Genomic DNA, 14,784 nt, shown 5'->3' on the forward strand with positions numbered 1-14,784 from the left:
CTCAGAAAAAGAGTTGTTGATGCTCATCAGTCTGGAAAACGTTACAAAACCATCTCTAACCATCTCAAGACCATCTCAAATCCATCTCACAGTCAGGCAGATTGTGTACAAATGGAGAAAATTTACGACCATTGTTACCCTCCCCAGGAGTGATCGACCAACAAAGATCACTCCAAGAGCAAGACGTGTAATAGTCCGCAAGCTTACAAAGGAACCCAGGGTAACTTCTAAGCAACTAAAGACCTCTCTCCCGTTGGCTAATTTTAATGTTCATGAGTCCACCATCAGGAGAACACTGAACAACTATGGTGTGCATGACAGGGTTACAAGGAGAATGCCTCTGCTCTCCATAAAGAACATTGCTGCCCGTCTGCAGTTTGCAGAAAGTGGGTCATGCAGCAAGACAACGATCCTAAACACACAAGTCGTTCTACCAAAGAATGGTTAAAGAAGAATAAAGTTAATGTTTTGGAATGGAAAGTCCTGATTTTAATCCAATAGAAATGTTGTGGAAGGACCTGAAACAAGCAGTCCATGTGAGGAAACCCACCATCATCCCATAGTTGAAACTGTTCTGTACTGAGGAACGGGCTAAAATTCCTCCAAGCCGATGTGCAGGACCGATCACCAGTTACCCCTAACGTTTAGTTGCAGTTATTGCTGCACAAGTGGGTCACACCAGATACTGAAAGCACTGAAAGATTCACATACTTTTGCCGCTCACAGATATGTAATATTGTATCATTTTCCTCAATAAATAAATGAACAAGTATAATATTTTTTGTCTCATTTGTTTAATTGAGTTCTCTTTATCTACTTTTAGAAAATCTGATGATGTTTTAGCTCATATTTATGCAGATATATAGAAAATTCTAAATGGTTCACAAACTTTCAAGCAGGACTGTATACAGTAAATATATAAATAACTAGGCTATGGGCAGTAAATATATGCAGTAGCTATTGTGTAGATAACAGTATGAGTGGTAAATTGCATGTTGTAATAGAAAAGCTCTCATAGGTATGAATAATATAATATATGAAAGTATTAGTCATAAATATATGCAAGAGACGTACATATAGCACACACCTATGCGTTCTGTCATATAAGAGACATTAATGAAGCCTTAATGTAGAATGTTAGTCACCATAACTTTTGTCCTGTCTCTGAAATGGCACTTCTGCACCTCCTACTGGTGTAGTGTGTAGTTTAGTCTTTCCCCAAACAAACCTCTTGTTCTTTGACTTCCTTGTCTGCAGTAACACCTAAGCTTTGTACATAACACACATAAACATACATAACGTTTTTCAAAGCCTTGTACCGCATGAATATATGACCTACACCACACATGTAATATGTTTCTATTCACTGTGCAATATTCAGTTAAACCGAAGCAAAACGCATGTCCGGTATTTCTTTATTTGAATGAGAAATATTATTACATTATTAACTCCCCACCTTCATTTCTACCTTGATCACAGTTAAATGCAATAAGTCTTGCATGTTTATAATGCACAATATCTTCATGTGCTCTCAAGGATTTCCTCCACACATACGCTCACATTACACACACCGATAAAGTTCGTATATGTATATGCAACATGTGTTGGCTGATTAAATGCAAACTTAAGCAGTGGATATAAGGGAATGTCATCTTGGTATATGGATAAAGCGAGCTCAAAGCCCCCCCCAAACCATTTTCTTTTGAAACCTTTAAGAATATAATGAGAAAAAATCTGGTGTAAGAGCTACCTGATGGTGGCGTGAAATCAGTGTTTCTTCCATAAAATAGTATATTTTTTAGCGGAAATCACTTCAGCATTATTGTTCAATGAAAGCTAGGATTTTTTGGGGGGATGTTATATGATATGATTTGTTATTTTATATATTATTTTCCTCCCACCCACATGTGCATGATTACACAGTCAGAAATCTGAAGACAGAAACTTCAGAAAAACAGTTTAGTCATTTAAGCGGTTGATACTAATGCACACTATGACCTGGGACGTGAATAATAATGTAAAAAGGATCATATTTCATTTTAGGTTGTCTTTAATAATCATTTCATTTTCAGAAAGGATTGACCAGTTTTATTGGCTCTTGCTTCTGAGGTTCTCAGATTAGCAGGTTTACAGTTCACCTAAATGAACAGAATAAACGGACAGCTCAGCGTACTCAATTTCCCTCCATATGTGAATGTCACATTCTGTCATCCCTGACAACTTCAATGTGTAAAATGTCAAAACTGACTGCATTGTATCCAATGAAAGGTGGAGAAAACACTCAACTGTTCTCATCCTCGTTTGCACACAAATATATATTTACGAACACAGAAGCATCTTATGAGGTAGGGTACGTGAGTAGGGTGTGTGAGCAGTTGCAAGTGGCTGCAAAGCAGACAGCAAGTGGACAGGATGTGGTGGGAACGGAAAGCAGGAAGCGAGTGTGAACAGGAAGCGGGAAGTAAACGCGGCCGTGGCTCTTACCTTGGGTGTTGGGCAGGAGGCAGTGGAGAGGCGGGAGGTGGCTTGAGCTCGAGGAGACTCGGACGGCGTGGTGCTGAGAGATGCCGTGTCCCGAGGGAGGACCTGAACACCCCGTGAGATGATGGAGTCTGGAATCTAACACACACACACACACACATAAACACAGTGAGAAAAAGAGTGAAAGGAAAAGGAACATTTACTGTACCTTTAATGACACAGTCAGTCTGAAGAACAATTTCAGTCTGTTTGCAAATTATAAAATCTAAATGGAAGAACCAAAAATTTGATAAAAAATGAAAAAAAAAAATTTGTCATGGAAACTTTTTTAAAAATATATGATGACACTTGATCACCTGATTAATTTACAAACGGAATATTAAGTTTTCTTTGTGCGTCCCCCCACTACAGATATACACCCTTCCACATCATCCTGTAGATAGCAACAAGGAGAAAATATGAGATGGAAAGGATGAGGAAGAGAGAAAATTAGAAAATAAAAAATAGGGTGGAAAAAAGACAGTAAAAAGGCAATAATAAAAACAGTAGCAATGGCAATGAACAAAAATGGACAACAGTAATAACAGCAATGAGAATAATAATATTGATGGTCATGGTTTAGTCTCCCTGAGTCAGAGATGTATGAATTTACTATAAACTAGTGATAAAAATAGAGTAGTTGTAAAGGAAAAAGGCCAGTGGTGTGATGCTAAAATTGGACTAATATGATCTCATTTTGTGTTAATATTCTCGCTGGTGCATTTTGCACAAGTTGTAGCTTATCTGTTGTAGTTTTAGATTAGTCCATAGTTACTAAAAACTGTGGAATCAAGCTTCGATTTCCTCAAAAAAATCTCTCCCAACTGCTGTTTTCAGTGTATCTGTCAAATTGCCTTTTTCCAAAGAACAATTTACAATATCCAACACAATTACACAATTATTTTAAAATGGAAAAAACAGGTGGACTGAATGTTGGTTGGATGAGCATACCTGTCAATCTGTGGAAGGCGTGATGGTAAAATGAGGGTGTGGATGGAGATGGTCTGTTCACAGCAACAGTGGTATAGATACACACACACACACACACACACACACACACACACACACACACGCACACACACACATAGTGAAAAAATAATACACATGCAGTAACACATAATGTGGATGAATTCATTTCATGAGATGGTTCAAACAAGTGGGTCATATAAAGCAAGGAACACAGCTGCTAAAGGTATTCATCCATCCATCCATCCATCCATCCATCCATCAATCCATACATCCATCAATCCATTTCCATACCACTGCTTATCACAGGGTCACGGGGAGCCTGGAGCCTATCCCAGGGGCACAACGCAGGGGACACCCTGGACAGGGCCCATCACAGGTCCCAATCACACACACACTCACACGCCCATTCACACACTATGGACAGTTTGGAAACGGCAATCAGCCTACAACACATGTCTCTGGACTGGGGCAGGAAACTGGAGTACCCAGAAGAAAACACCAAAGCACGGCCAGAACATGCAAACTCTGCGCACCCAGGGTGGAGGCGGGATTCGAAGGTGGTGGAGGGGCAAGGCAAAGGTTAATTAGAAACAAGGATTTCCACATATGACTGGTCATTAAAATTTAATTGGTTTAATATGATGTCAGTTACACAACACAATTCTTATGCAAAGTTGTTTATTTCTTAGTCTGAAGCTCAGTTGCCTAAAAACAAGTGCAAATAATCCCAACTACCTTTTTTTCTGACTGATCTATGCTATTTATATTATTCAGAATGTTAACACAGTGGGACTGGGCACACAGTGGCTTAGTGGTTAGCATATTTGCCTCGCACCTCCAGGGTTGGGGGCTAAATTCCCACCTCTGCATTGTGGATAATCTGGTTTCATCTCCCCAGTCTCTGAAGATTGATCATTCGCATTGGCGTAGTATGTGAATGCGTGTGGGATTGTGTGGGATTGTGTGGGATTGTGGCACCCTGATAGTCTCCAGGACCTGTGTAGGATAAGCGGTACAAAAAATGGACGGGTGGATGGAACACAATGGAACTAGATTGGGTTCTGCTCATGGATATTCAGAAAGAAAAAAGAATTAATAGCTCAAATGAGTGAATGAGATGGAAGATGTTTTCTCAAGTGTGGAAAGTATTTGAATTGGTGGATTACAAGTGCTGAGATCATGTGGGGAAGATGGTAGATGGGAGAATGGGGTAGATGGGGTAGATGGGGTATATCAATATTGTGATAAATTGTGGCACAATACACTTTTCTGAGATCTTTTCCCAAACATTTTTAATAACAATTACAAACTCTTATAGGAAGCAGCTGATTATATTAAAATGTGATTTTCAGCTTTAGGAATGTTATTTCAACAGACATTAAATAAATCATCATCAAACTCTGCTCAGTTTTTCAAGGTTTTTTTTTTTTTTTTTTTTTTTTTTTACAGCCAGCTTCTTAGCAAACTTAGAATAGATAACTTCATTGTAACTTTATCATAGAAGTGTCTTCAAGCATAATGATATGATTTTTGAAAAATATATTGCCCAAACCTAGTTCCAAAGTCATTTGTCTCCAAAAAAGAAAAAAACAGACAAATCTCAAATGGCTTTCCACTCCTATTCTTAGTCCTAGTTTCTAGGAAGAATACAATATTTGAATACTGGGACATTTAAAAAAAAATATAACCCCGCCTCCTTGTTTGACCATGCCCGCTTACCTTGGCAGCGATAGAAGCAGCAGTGATATGGGAGGAGGAGCTGTCCTCAGCCGAGGCCACGCCGCTGTCCTTCTTCTCCTCCTCTTCCTCCTCACACTGCACTCCTTTGTCTTCAGTCTGGCGGTGGGCGGGGCTCGAGGAAGGAGGCGGGGACAGTGGGGGCGGGGGTGAGGGCAGATCCTCCAGATCATTGGCTGCTTCCTTCACCTTTACGACGGCCTCACGCAGCAGGTCTATGGCGTGAGGAAGAGCAGGAAGGATGAACTGGAAACACTCCTGTGGACGCAAAAGAAAGAATAGAAGAAGAAGAAGAAAATCTGAAGACGAGATCCACCGAATGAAGAGAAAAAGAAAAGAGGAGGAGAGACAAGGAAAGGAATAGGAAGAGGAGAGGAGAAGAGATGAAAATAAAGGAGAGGAAAGAAGAGACGAGAGAAGAGGGGTCTGGTTCCTCTCAAGGTTTTTTCCTTTTCCACCATCACCTCTGGCTTGCTCATTAGGGATAAAGTTACAAATTTCAAATTTATATCCTGAATTTATACATTTCTGTAAATCTGCTTTGTGACAATGTCCATTGTTAAAAGCACTATACAAATAAAATTGAACTCAAGAGGATAGAAGTGTGACTGTTTTGTTAGCAGTTGCCAACAATTTGTGTCAGTCAGTTTATAGGCAAATAATAGCTGACATTGTGTTAAATTATTTTCTGAACAGTGATTAAAGTAAGTTTAAAAGAATTGTTGATTCTTTGTTATTAACAGAGGAGATGACCGCAGTCATGAATGCAGCTTCAAGGTAGCTCTGCTATTTTTTTTTCTTTTTTTTACCATGAAACAATTACTTTTAATCAGATAACAAATATTATGAAATATTATTGCTGCTAATAACAAATATTAGGAAATCAGAGGAAGCCTTAGGATGCTTTGTTCTCATTGGTCAGTACCTTGCTTGAATCATTTTGTTTCCAACACAACAGCCATGTAGCATCTATACTTTATGGATTCATTATGGATTTTGTGCACATTAAGGAAATGAGACATGACAATTATCAGTTTTAGTTCACAGTTGTGTTGATCAAGGAGCTGAACTAAATGACAAGCTGCTTGACTTAAAAGAGTAGCAACACTACCACCTCACTACTGGAATATAGAGTTAGTTACACCACAGCGCTGTTAAATTCTTGACTCTGATTGGTCAGAAGGTTTTGATGAATTTTGCTCCAGCAGTACTGCCGGCTGTAATTTCATTGATAGGATTATATTAATGCTCTTGTTCTAATACATTATTATTTATATAACAACATCTTGTTCAAAGGCACTTGCATGACAGACACTCTGCATAATCTAAAGCAAATAAAACAGATTTTTTTTTTTGTGTCATTATTGAACAAAAACAATACCATGCATAACCAGTGATATGGTGAGTAAAGGAGACTTTACTTTTGTAAAGGAGACCTTTATTGAATTTTTCTTGAAGGGGTCTTGGGTGTCAGGGATTTGTAACAGTTAATACGTTTTCAGCCATTTAGGACAGAGGACTTTGTGCTGTCTGGCTTCTCTGCAAAATGACAAGCTACATATTTTTTGTCGTAAAATTAACTTCAAGAAAGAGAAAAAAAAAGAAGCTGATGAAGGCCTCTTTATAGCTGCTATAGTGTAAGTGATAACCTGTCTAATGAACATTCCACAACATGTATCGTAATTATAAATGGTTAAAAAGAACCATGTGTCATTCATAAAAAAATGAAACATTGTAATCATTGACAAACTGCTGTGGTATAGTAGGAATAAAACACACACTTAAACTAGAGACCTAAGGCTATATTTTGACACAAGGAATCTTTCTATGGCATCAAGTGTATATGTCAGCTTTTAATTTTGTACATGTAGGATGTTGTTTTTGCCAGATTCATGCGTCCATTTGCCAGAAAGAAAGAGAGAGAGCGAGAAAGAGAGAGAGAGAGAGAGAGAGAGAGAGATTAAGAGAGAGAGATGCAGCAGAGCACTAATAGTGGTGGGTGGGTGGGTGTATAGGGGGTGAGTCAGAGCTGCCACACTCAGCTGGGTACAGCGTGTAACAGTTCAGCCTCAGAGAGGATCAGAGAGATCAGAGGGGGTAAAAGCTCAGCTCTGTGGGTCAAACGCCTCACACAGAGCCCATGTATCTCACGCAAACAGCCATAAATCGTATCAGAACAAATCAGTAGTGTGATTTCCATATCAAGGTAAGATTTGTCTCAGAATCACACTCTATCTCCCAGTGCCTTATGTGCTATAAGAGGCGGTAGAACACTTCCTGTGGAGGGCGACAGTGAGCAGGAAGTTCTGTGTGGGTTGTTTTCCTGCTTGAATTCTCAGCCACATTATATGCACAGTAGTGAATACTGAATTCTAACTGGTTGTACAGAAGAGCAGTATACTGAATACTGCTAGGCTAGGAGATTACAATACATAATACTGATTGGTTGTACACGACATTACTGTACTGCATACTAATTGATTTGGTAGGATCATACAGATTGGGGTGCAGGACAGTGCCATACTGAATACCGATTGGTTGTGAAGAACAATAATGAATGCTGATTGGTTGTGAAGAACAACAATGAATACTGACTGGTTGTGTAGAAAACGAAAAGCAGAGCAGTTGGGACGTGAGCCACGTGAGCTACATATCTGACCGCCTGCTCCAACCCACATGAGAAAACATCTGCTCTTGAAGCTTCTTTCTGTACTTCCCGTGCACAATATTTTTCATATTCTTCACTCACTTAATGTGGACACAGGGTTTAATGAGTAACCCAATAGTCATTTCAGTATTTGAATACTACTCTTCAAACAATTAACTGGATATTTGCGGTCCTGCTGAATGTGCTCCCCATAAGCAAGGACCTTAATGCTTGTCGGTTCAGGGGTGCTGTATTATGGTTATTAACCCTGATCTCTGACCCTAACTTACTAAAACGCACGAACATGCGAAGAAATATTTGTTGGTGAACAATAAAAGGCCGTCTTCTTCTTGTGAAGGACAGTAGTTTACCGAACACGGGCTAGTTGTGTAGGACAATGCTATATGGAATACTGACTGGTTGTGCAGGAGAGTAATATATTGAATACTGATTAGTTGTGTCGAACACTGCTGTACTGAATACTGATTGGTTGTGTAAAGTAGCGGAATGCTGATAATAATTAGTTGTGTAGACACAACTCTAGTTTATTCACTTAGCAGTAAACGTTTCGTGTTTGGATTAGACTCTCCAAAATGAAAATACCGTGTTAGTGATTCTGTTTCCTTTGTTGATTGTTGCCCGTAAATTGAAATGACGCAAACAGGAAACTCACACACAACATGCCAGAATGTTCCAGAAGAGAGGAGTCTGCATTCCTGGACAGTCAGGGTGTAGAAATCAATAACATGGAAAAGCCATTAAGCAGTGGGTCCTGCCAAACCTGATCTCTCACACTCCATTGGGTTTCATACCATGTAGGGTCTAATAAAAGTCAGAGTGTATAGTCCTTACACTTGTAACTTTAATTGCTCCAGGGACTGGAGGTAATATGGCAGCAGATGGGTGGAGGTACTGTAACCGATTCTTGAAGAAAAAGAGATTATATTAATGATGAAACTTGATCTGTAAGCAGAAACAGATGGGAAAGAAGCTGGCAGAGAGAGAGAGAGAGAGAGAGAGAGAGAGAGAGAGAGAGAGAGAGAGAGAGAAAGCGAGAAGAGAAAGGACAGTCAAGATGATTGAGGAGAAAAGGAACCCCCACTTGCATATTCTCTCTGTCTCTCTCTCTCTCTCTCTCTCTCTCTCTCTCACACACACACACACACCCTTTACCTGTGAGCCTTTCTTGCTTCCAGGCAGGTTGATAATAAGTGTTTTCCCACGGATGCCACATACCGGTCTGAAAAAGAACATTTCAAAGTGAAAATCTCAAAATGTTTGTGCTACAAGATTCTAATAATCTAAAACAAAACCACAAACATTTGTATGTCTATGCTTTGCTCTGAAACTGTACATCTCTATGCACCTGAGAAAGAGGTACTACACAACTGTACACACCTGAGTAAGAGGTACTACACAACTGTACACACCTGAGAAAGAGGTACTACACAACTGTACACACCTGAGTAAGAGGTACTACACAACTGTACACACCTGAGAAAGAGGTACTACACAACTGTACACACCTGATAAAGAGGTACTGCACAACTGTACACACCTGGGAAAGAGGTACTACACAACTATACACACCTGGGAAAGAGGTACTACACAACTGTACACATCTGATAAAGAGGTACTACACAACTGTACACACCTAGTGTAAGGAAGAGATATTAGACAACTGTACACACCTGATAAAGAGGTATTACACACCTGTACACACCTGAGAAAGTGGTACTACACACCTGTACACACTTGAACAAGAGATACTACACAACTGTACTCTACACACCTGAAAAAGAGATACTACACAGCTGTACACACCTGAGAAAAAAGGAATTACACACCTGGGAAAGAAGTTTTATACACCTATACACATGTGGGCAAAAAGGTACTACACAACAGAAGAGGAGTTGCTGACCACTGGTGCATGCATAGACAACAGGTACCACCCACATTGGCACAGGAGGAGGAAGGATACTCACCTGGACAGCATGCCCAGCGGAGTCACATTCAGAGACCCCATTAACATCGCCAGAGACATTCCTGGAGCCTCTCGCTCTATCACTTCTTTAGTGGCCTGGAGGAAGTGACCGAGAGAGATGAAGAAAGACAGAAATATAATTATGGGATTAATAATAATAATAATAATAATAATAATAATAACAACAACAACAACAACAACAACAACAAAACAACAACAACAACAATAATAATAATAATAATAATAATAATAATAATAATAATAATTATTATTATTATTATTATTATTATTAGGGGTCAAGCCCTGAAGGGGCGAAGACCACTATTGTATTCGTTAGTTTTTTTTAGTAGGGGTCAAGCCCCAAAGGGGCTATGTTTCCATTATTTTTCTCCTTCTTCTTCTTCTTCTTCTTCTTCTTCTTATTATTCTGCTTCTTCTACTTCTTCTTCTTCTAATTATTGTTCTGCTTCTTCTTCTGCTCTTGAGTCTATGGCAGCCCATAGAACCGCTTATGGGAAAGTTATGAAATTTGGCACACAGATAGAGGACTGTGAACTGTAAATACAGCAAAGTTGGATTCTCTAACTCAATCCCTCTAGCGCCACCAACTGTTCAAATTTGCACACGTTTATGTTAATAACTTTTGAACCGTGAGTCTTAGAAATTAAATTCTTTTTTCTTCCGATTCCTTGGCACCCTATGACGTCATTTTCCGTCATGAAAATTTTTCCACCATTTTGAATTTTCTGAAAACCCTACTTTTTCAAACTCCTCCTTGGACGTTTGTCAGATTTGCAAGAAAATTGGTGTGCATCATCTAGAGACACTCATGACAAAAAGCAATTCACAGAATTTTGATAAACCATACCGTTTCCGAATGGCGCTTCAACGAATTTGACAAAGAGCACGGCGAAATGGACGTAAGGGTATATCGCAGTAACGCTTTAGCAGATTCACACCAAACGTATTATTTGTCATAGGCATCATGACTTGAAGGTGCCTACTCAGTTTTGGAACAGTGCCACTTAGTGGTCATGAGATATGAAAAAGCACATTTTTGCTTATAACTTCTGAACAGTTTGTCATAAAATCATCAAATTGGTCTCAGTAGATTGAGAGAGGCATACCAAGTCCAACAATATGAAAAATTCCTATGTCGGCCATTTTGGATGTCGGCCATTTTGAATTTAGTCATTAAATGCTGTATTTTACAAAGGACTTGGCATATCATTACGAAACTCGATATATGTCTTTGGCACCATACTCTAAAGGGACCTAAACAGTTGTGGAGCAGCGCCACTTTGTGGTCAACAATTATAATGCTATTTTTATAAACGCTAATAGCTATTGACTCCTTTTGCCTACTGTGATGAGATTGGTCTTGATAGATTCCTTGGGTCATGCTGAGAACGATGATACCAATTGTCTTATGTTTGAGGAAACGTCCTGTCTGCCATTCGAACTCGTCGTAGGCCGTTTGTCCGATTTGCACGAAAATTGGCCTGCATGATCTAGAGGCTTTCACGACAAAAACATATTCACAGAATTTTGATACACCATACCATTTTCGAATGGCGCTCCAACGAATTTGATGAAGAACGTGCTAAATTTAACACTTTGAACATGAATGTATCTCCACAATTGAGGGATTGTGACGAAACTTTGTACGTGTCATCAACATTAGGCCCTGAGATTAACCGCAGCATTTTGGTGCACTGCCCCCTACTGGTCAGGAGACTGCAAAAACTGCTTTATTTCTTATAACTCTTGAACGCTTTCCTGCGTGATAACCATCATGCCCAGATGCTACCTGAGCAGTTTGAGAACAGCGCCACATACTGGACAAAAATTCTAAGAAGTAGCTATTTTTAGTTACTTTTAAAATAAATGTTTTTTTTTTATGATTGAAAGTTTACTTTTTTCTAACTCCTAATATACCGTTCTCGAAGTCTACCCAAAAACATGTCACAAAGCTTCTTTTGCTGCTCATGGTGCCGATAATTGGCTTGATCCTGGTATTGTTGCTTGCAGATATTATTATTATTATTATTATTACTGCTGCTTGTCTTACTAGCTACCTAACTCTACCTGACTTGTTGGTAATAACTCTACGTTTTTTGTGTGTGTCTTCAGCCATAAACCCATACATCCCTATTTATAGGCAATACTGTACTTTTTATTGGAAAAACTATTCAGTTTTGCTAATAAAACTATTTTAAATTGATTTGAATTAGTAGAAAAACACACAACCTGGCCATAACAGAAAGCCAGAGAGAGGGTGTGTCTGAAGCCACGCTCGATCTGCTATATGGTGCACTATTTTTTAGAGGCATTCTGCAACCATGTCGGAGACCATAGTGGAGAACATCTTGTGAAATTCCACAATACACCATAAAAAAATAAGTGTCCAAATGATGTACTTGAGCAAAAATGGAATACCCATAATGCATTTACCTTTTTGTATCATTCTACATTGCGACCCAACTACACTAGCATGATATACCTTGTCACAATTAAACAAACAAACAAAAAAAATGGCCTAAAAGGATAAGCAAAAATTTAACCGGACAAAAGTCAAATTTCTTCAGCTTATACCAATTGTTGGTTCATTAACTTAATCAAGTCAATCTATTAGAATTCGAGTTGACTTGATTTCCTCATCATTCCTCTGATGATGAAAGAATCATTCCTCTCCTCACAGACAAATGTAAGAAATGAAATATAGTTTCTCCACAGAGCATTAAATGAAAACACTCCAAAATACTTGTGTTTGTTTGTTGAACCCTTTCACTATTCATTTATGAATGACAACTAACATGCACAATGATAGGTTAATGTTATTACAATTAATTAAATGATTCTTTTTTTTTTTTGGAGAGCCACATAGAGATATGCTGCCCTGTGCACAGCGGGGTGGCATGGTCTATGTGAGTGGCAGCTCAACATATGAAAGCATTTTTTGGTTGCCAGAAATAGAGTAGAAATACGGTTTTATCTTAGAGTTCTGTATGGCAGGGTTTAGACTGGAATACTGGAACAAACCATTGATAAAAAATGTGCATAGTGGCTCATCTATTAGTATCATGTTAATGCACCTGGTCTTGGTCCCGCAATCAGGGTTGACAGATTTCATGTACAGTATAATGTCTGTGTATTGCAGATACTGCAAATCAGAAATGTGCACCACTGTCAACTGTTGACCGAAAAATAAATAAATAATGTTAGGGAATTTTGTTGAAATCTGCAAATGTTACCCAAGCTTTGGTAAAAAAACCCCAAAACAAACAAAACCCAATGAATACTCAAAAATTTGAAGGAGGTGGGGATATCAGCCCTCACTGTCAGGATCACAGTTGTATGTTGGTTCACCCTCAGCAGGGGTTTCCTTATGTCTGCTGTAGTCTCAGTCAGCATCTGGTCACTGAGGGGAGTTGTGATCCATACTGCTTCCTCTATGTTGGAGAGCTGTAGAAGTCATTTAACATGTCTCAAGGGAGGCGTAATCGGTGCACACAGGGTGATTCTTCCTTCTACAATCAGTGATGGGTTGAATTTCCTAACATATGTGTTATGATTCATTGTTGGTGAAATGAGGTTGTATCTTCTGTGTAGGAGGCCGTGGCTCTCTTGATGCTGTTGGTTAGGTTGGTCATTGCTGCCCTGAGTGCCTTTTTGTCATCTCCACTAGACACTCCTGATCCCATATTAACTTTTGGTCTGGTCAACTTCCAGGCAGGTGTTTTTTTTTTTTACACTGTGCATCTATGTCACACCAAGACTTTGTGAGGTTAAAAAACACCATAAAACCACAAGCTTGTTATAATGCTTTAAAACACAGCTTGCTCTGGGCATGAGCTCCCTATTATTTGTATTTTTTTTGTGTTTTTCCTGCTCTAACAGACCTCCTGAAGGTGGTAGTAGTGAGCTGATGAGCTGATCTGAAGTGCAGAGTGTAAGATACATGTTCATGTATCAGTAACAAAAAGTACTTTTTCCACTCTGTAGAGTAGGTTCTTTGTCCATGAGTTGAATGACACTTCAAACATAGAAAGCATGAGGGAGCACATCAAAGAAGAAGTAATGAGGAAGGCAGTGAGCTCAGGAGAGAGAGAGGCAAAGAGAGAACGAGAAAGAAAGATGGAGCGAAAGATGGTGGAAGGTAAGAAGGAGACATAAAAAAAAAAAAAAGCATCCTTATAATTAATAACTTGGAAGTCCAAACACACACATTCACACCAAGGGGAAATTTATTGCAGCCAATCCACATACCAGCATGTTTGTGGAAGGTAAGAGGAGACTGGAGAACCTGGACGAAACCCATGTGGACAGAGCATGGATCAAACCTGACTACCTGCTGCCTGACAGCCTTCTTTACCTAAACAGTGACAGCTTTCTTCGACTAAACCCACAAATAAAGCAAGTAGTGTGGCTTTCAGCATGACCATACCATCTCTCCATTGTTTAAAAAACAACAAATATACAAACAAAAAAGTAACAGTAACGCTATCTTTCATTTCATTTATCATCCCAGCTGTGATAAAGATTAAGTATAGAAACACTTGCATTTAACATGACCACATGCTAATGCAAATATGGTTAGATAAATTAAAGTATGTTCTAAATGTTAGGCTGAAAATTTCAGTATAAATGCTTTTAAGTCAGAATTCTGCCAAATGACAATAATGCCCCATTACTGTGGTTAAAATAACATACCACCTCTTCATCCTGTTGCCCTTCCTCCACTAACACACCAATCAGAAACCACTGCCCTCGACAGCCACCCGAACGCGTTTCATACACTCTTCTAGGTGTTACCTGTTATCGTCCTACTACTTTCAGTCAATAAACATATACTGTAATGGACTTCTATTCCTAAGGAATAGTAGCTTGGTTGAAACATTTTTAATAAAGTTTGTTTATGATAATT

At 39.0% G+C, this 14,784-nt stretch overlaps 1 protein-coding gene across 1 annotated transcript in view; it reads right to left on the reverse strand.

The window, feature by feature from the left end:
• The window catches only part of gphnb (gephyrin b), a 75,799-nt gene that overhangs the window by 46,279 nt on the left and 14,736 nt on the right, over positions 1–14,784 (reverse strand). Inside the window, exons 5-8 of the mRNA XM_053614872.1 lie at positions 9,859–9,953; positions 9,047–9,113; positions 5,209–5,484; positions 2,485–2,619 (exon numbers count right to left, since the gene is read on the reverse strand). Coding sequence (XP_053470847.1) covers positions 2,485–2,619; positions 5,209–5,484; positions 9,047–9,113; positions 9,859–9,953 — 573 coding nt within the window. The remainder of the gene's footprint in view (positions 1–2,484; positions 2,620–5,208; positions 5,485–9,046; positions 9,114–9,858; positions 9,954–14,784) is intronic.

Source organism: Ictalurus furcatus, chromosome 25 (genome assembly GCF_023375685.1).
Source record: "Ictalurus furcatus strain D&B chromosome 25, Billie_1.0, whole genome shotgun sequence".
Lineage (NCBI taxonomy): Eukaryota > Metazoa > Chordata > Actinopteri > Siluriformes > Ictaluridae > Ictalurus > Ictalurus furcatus.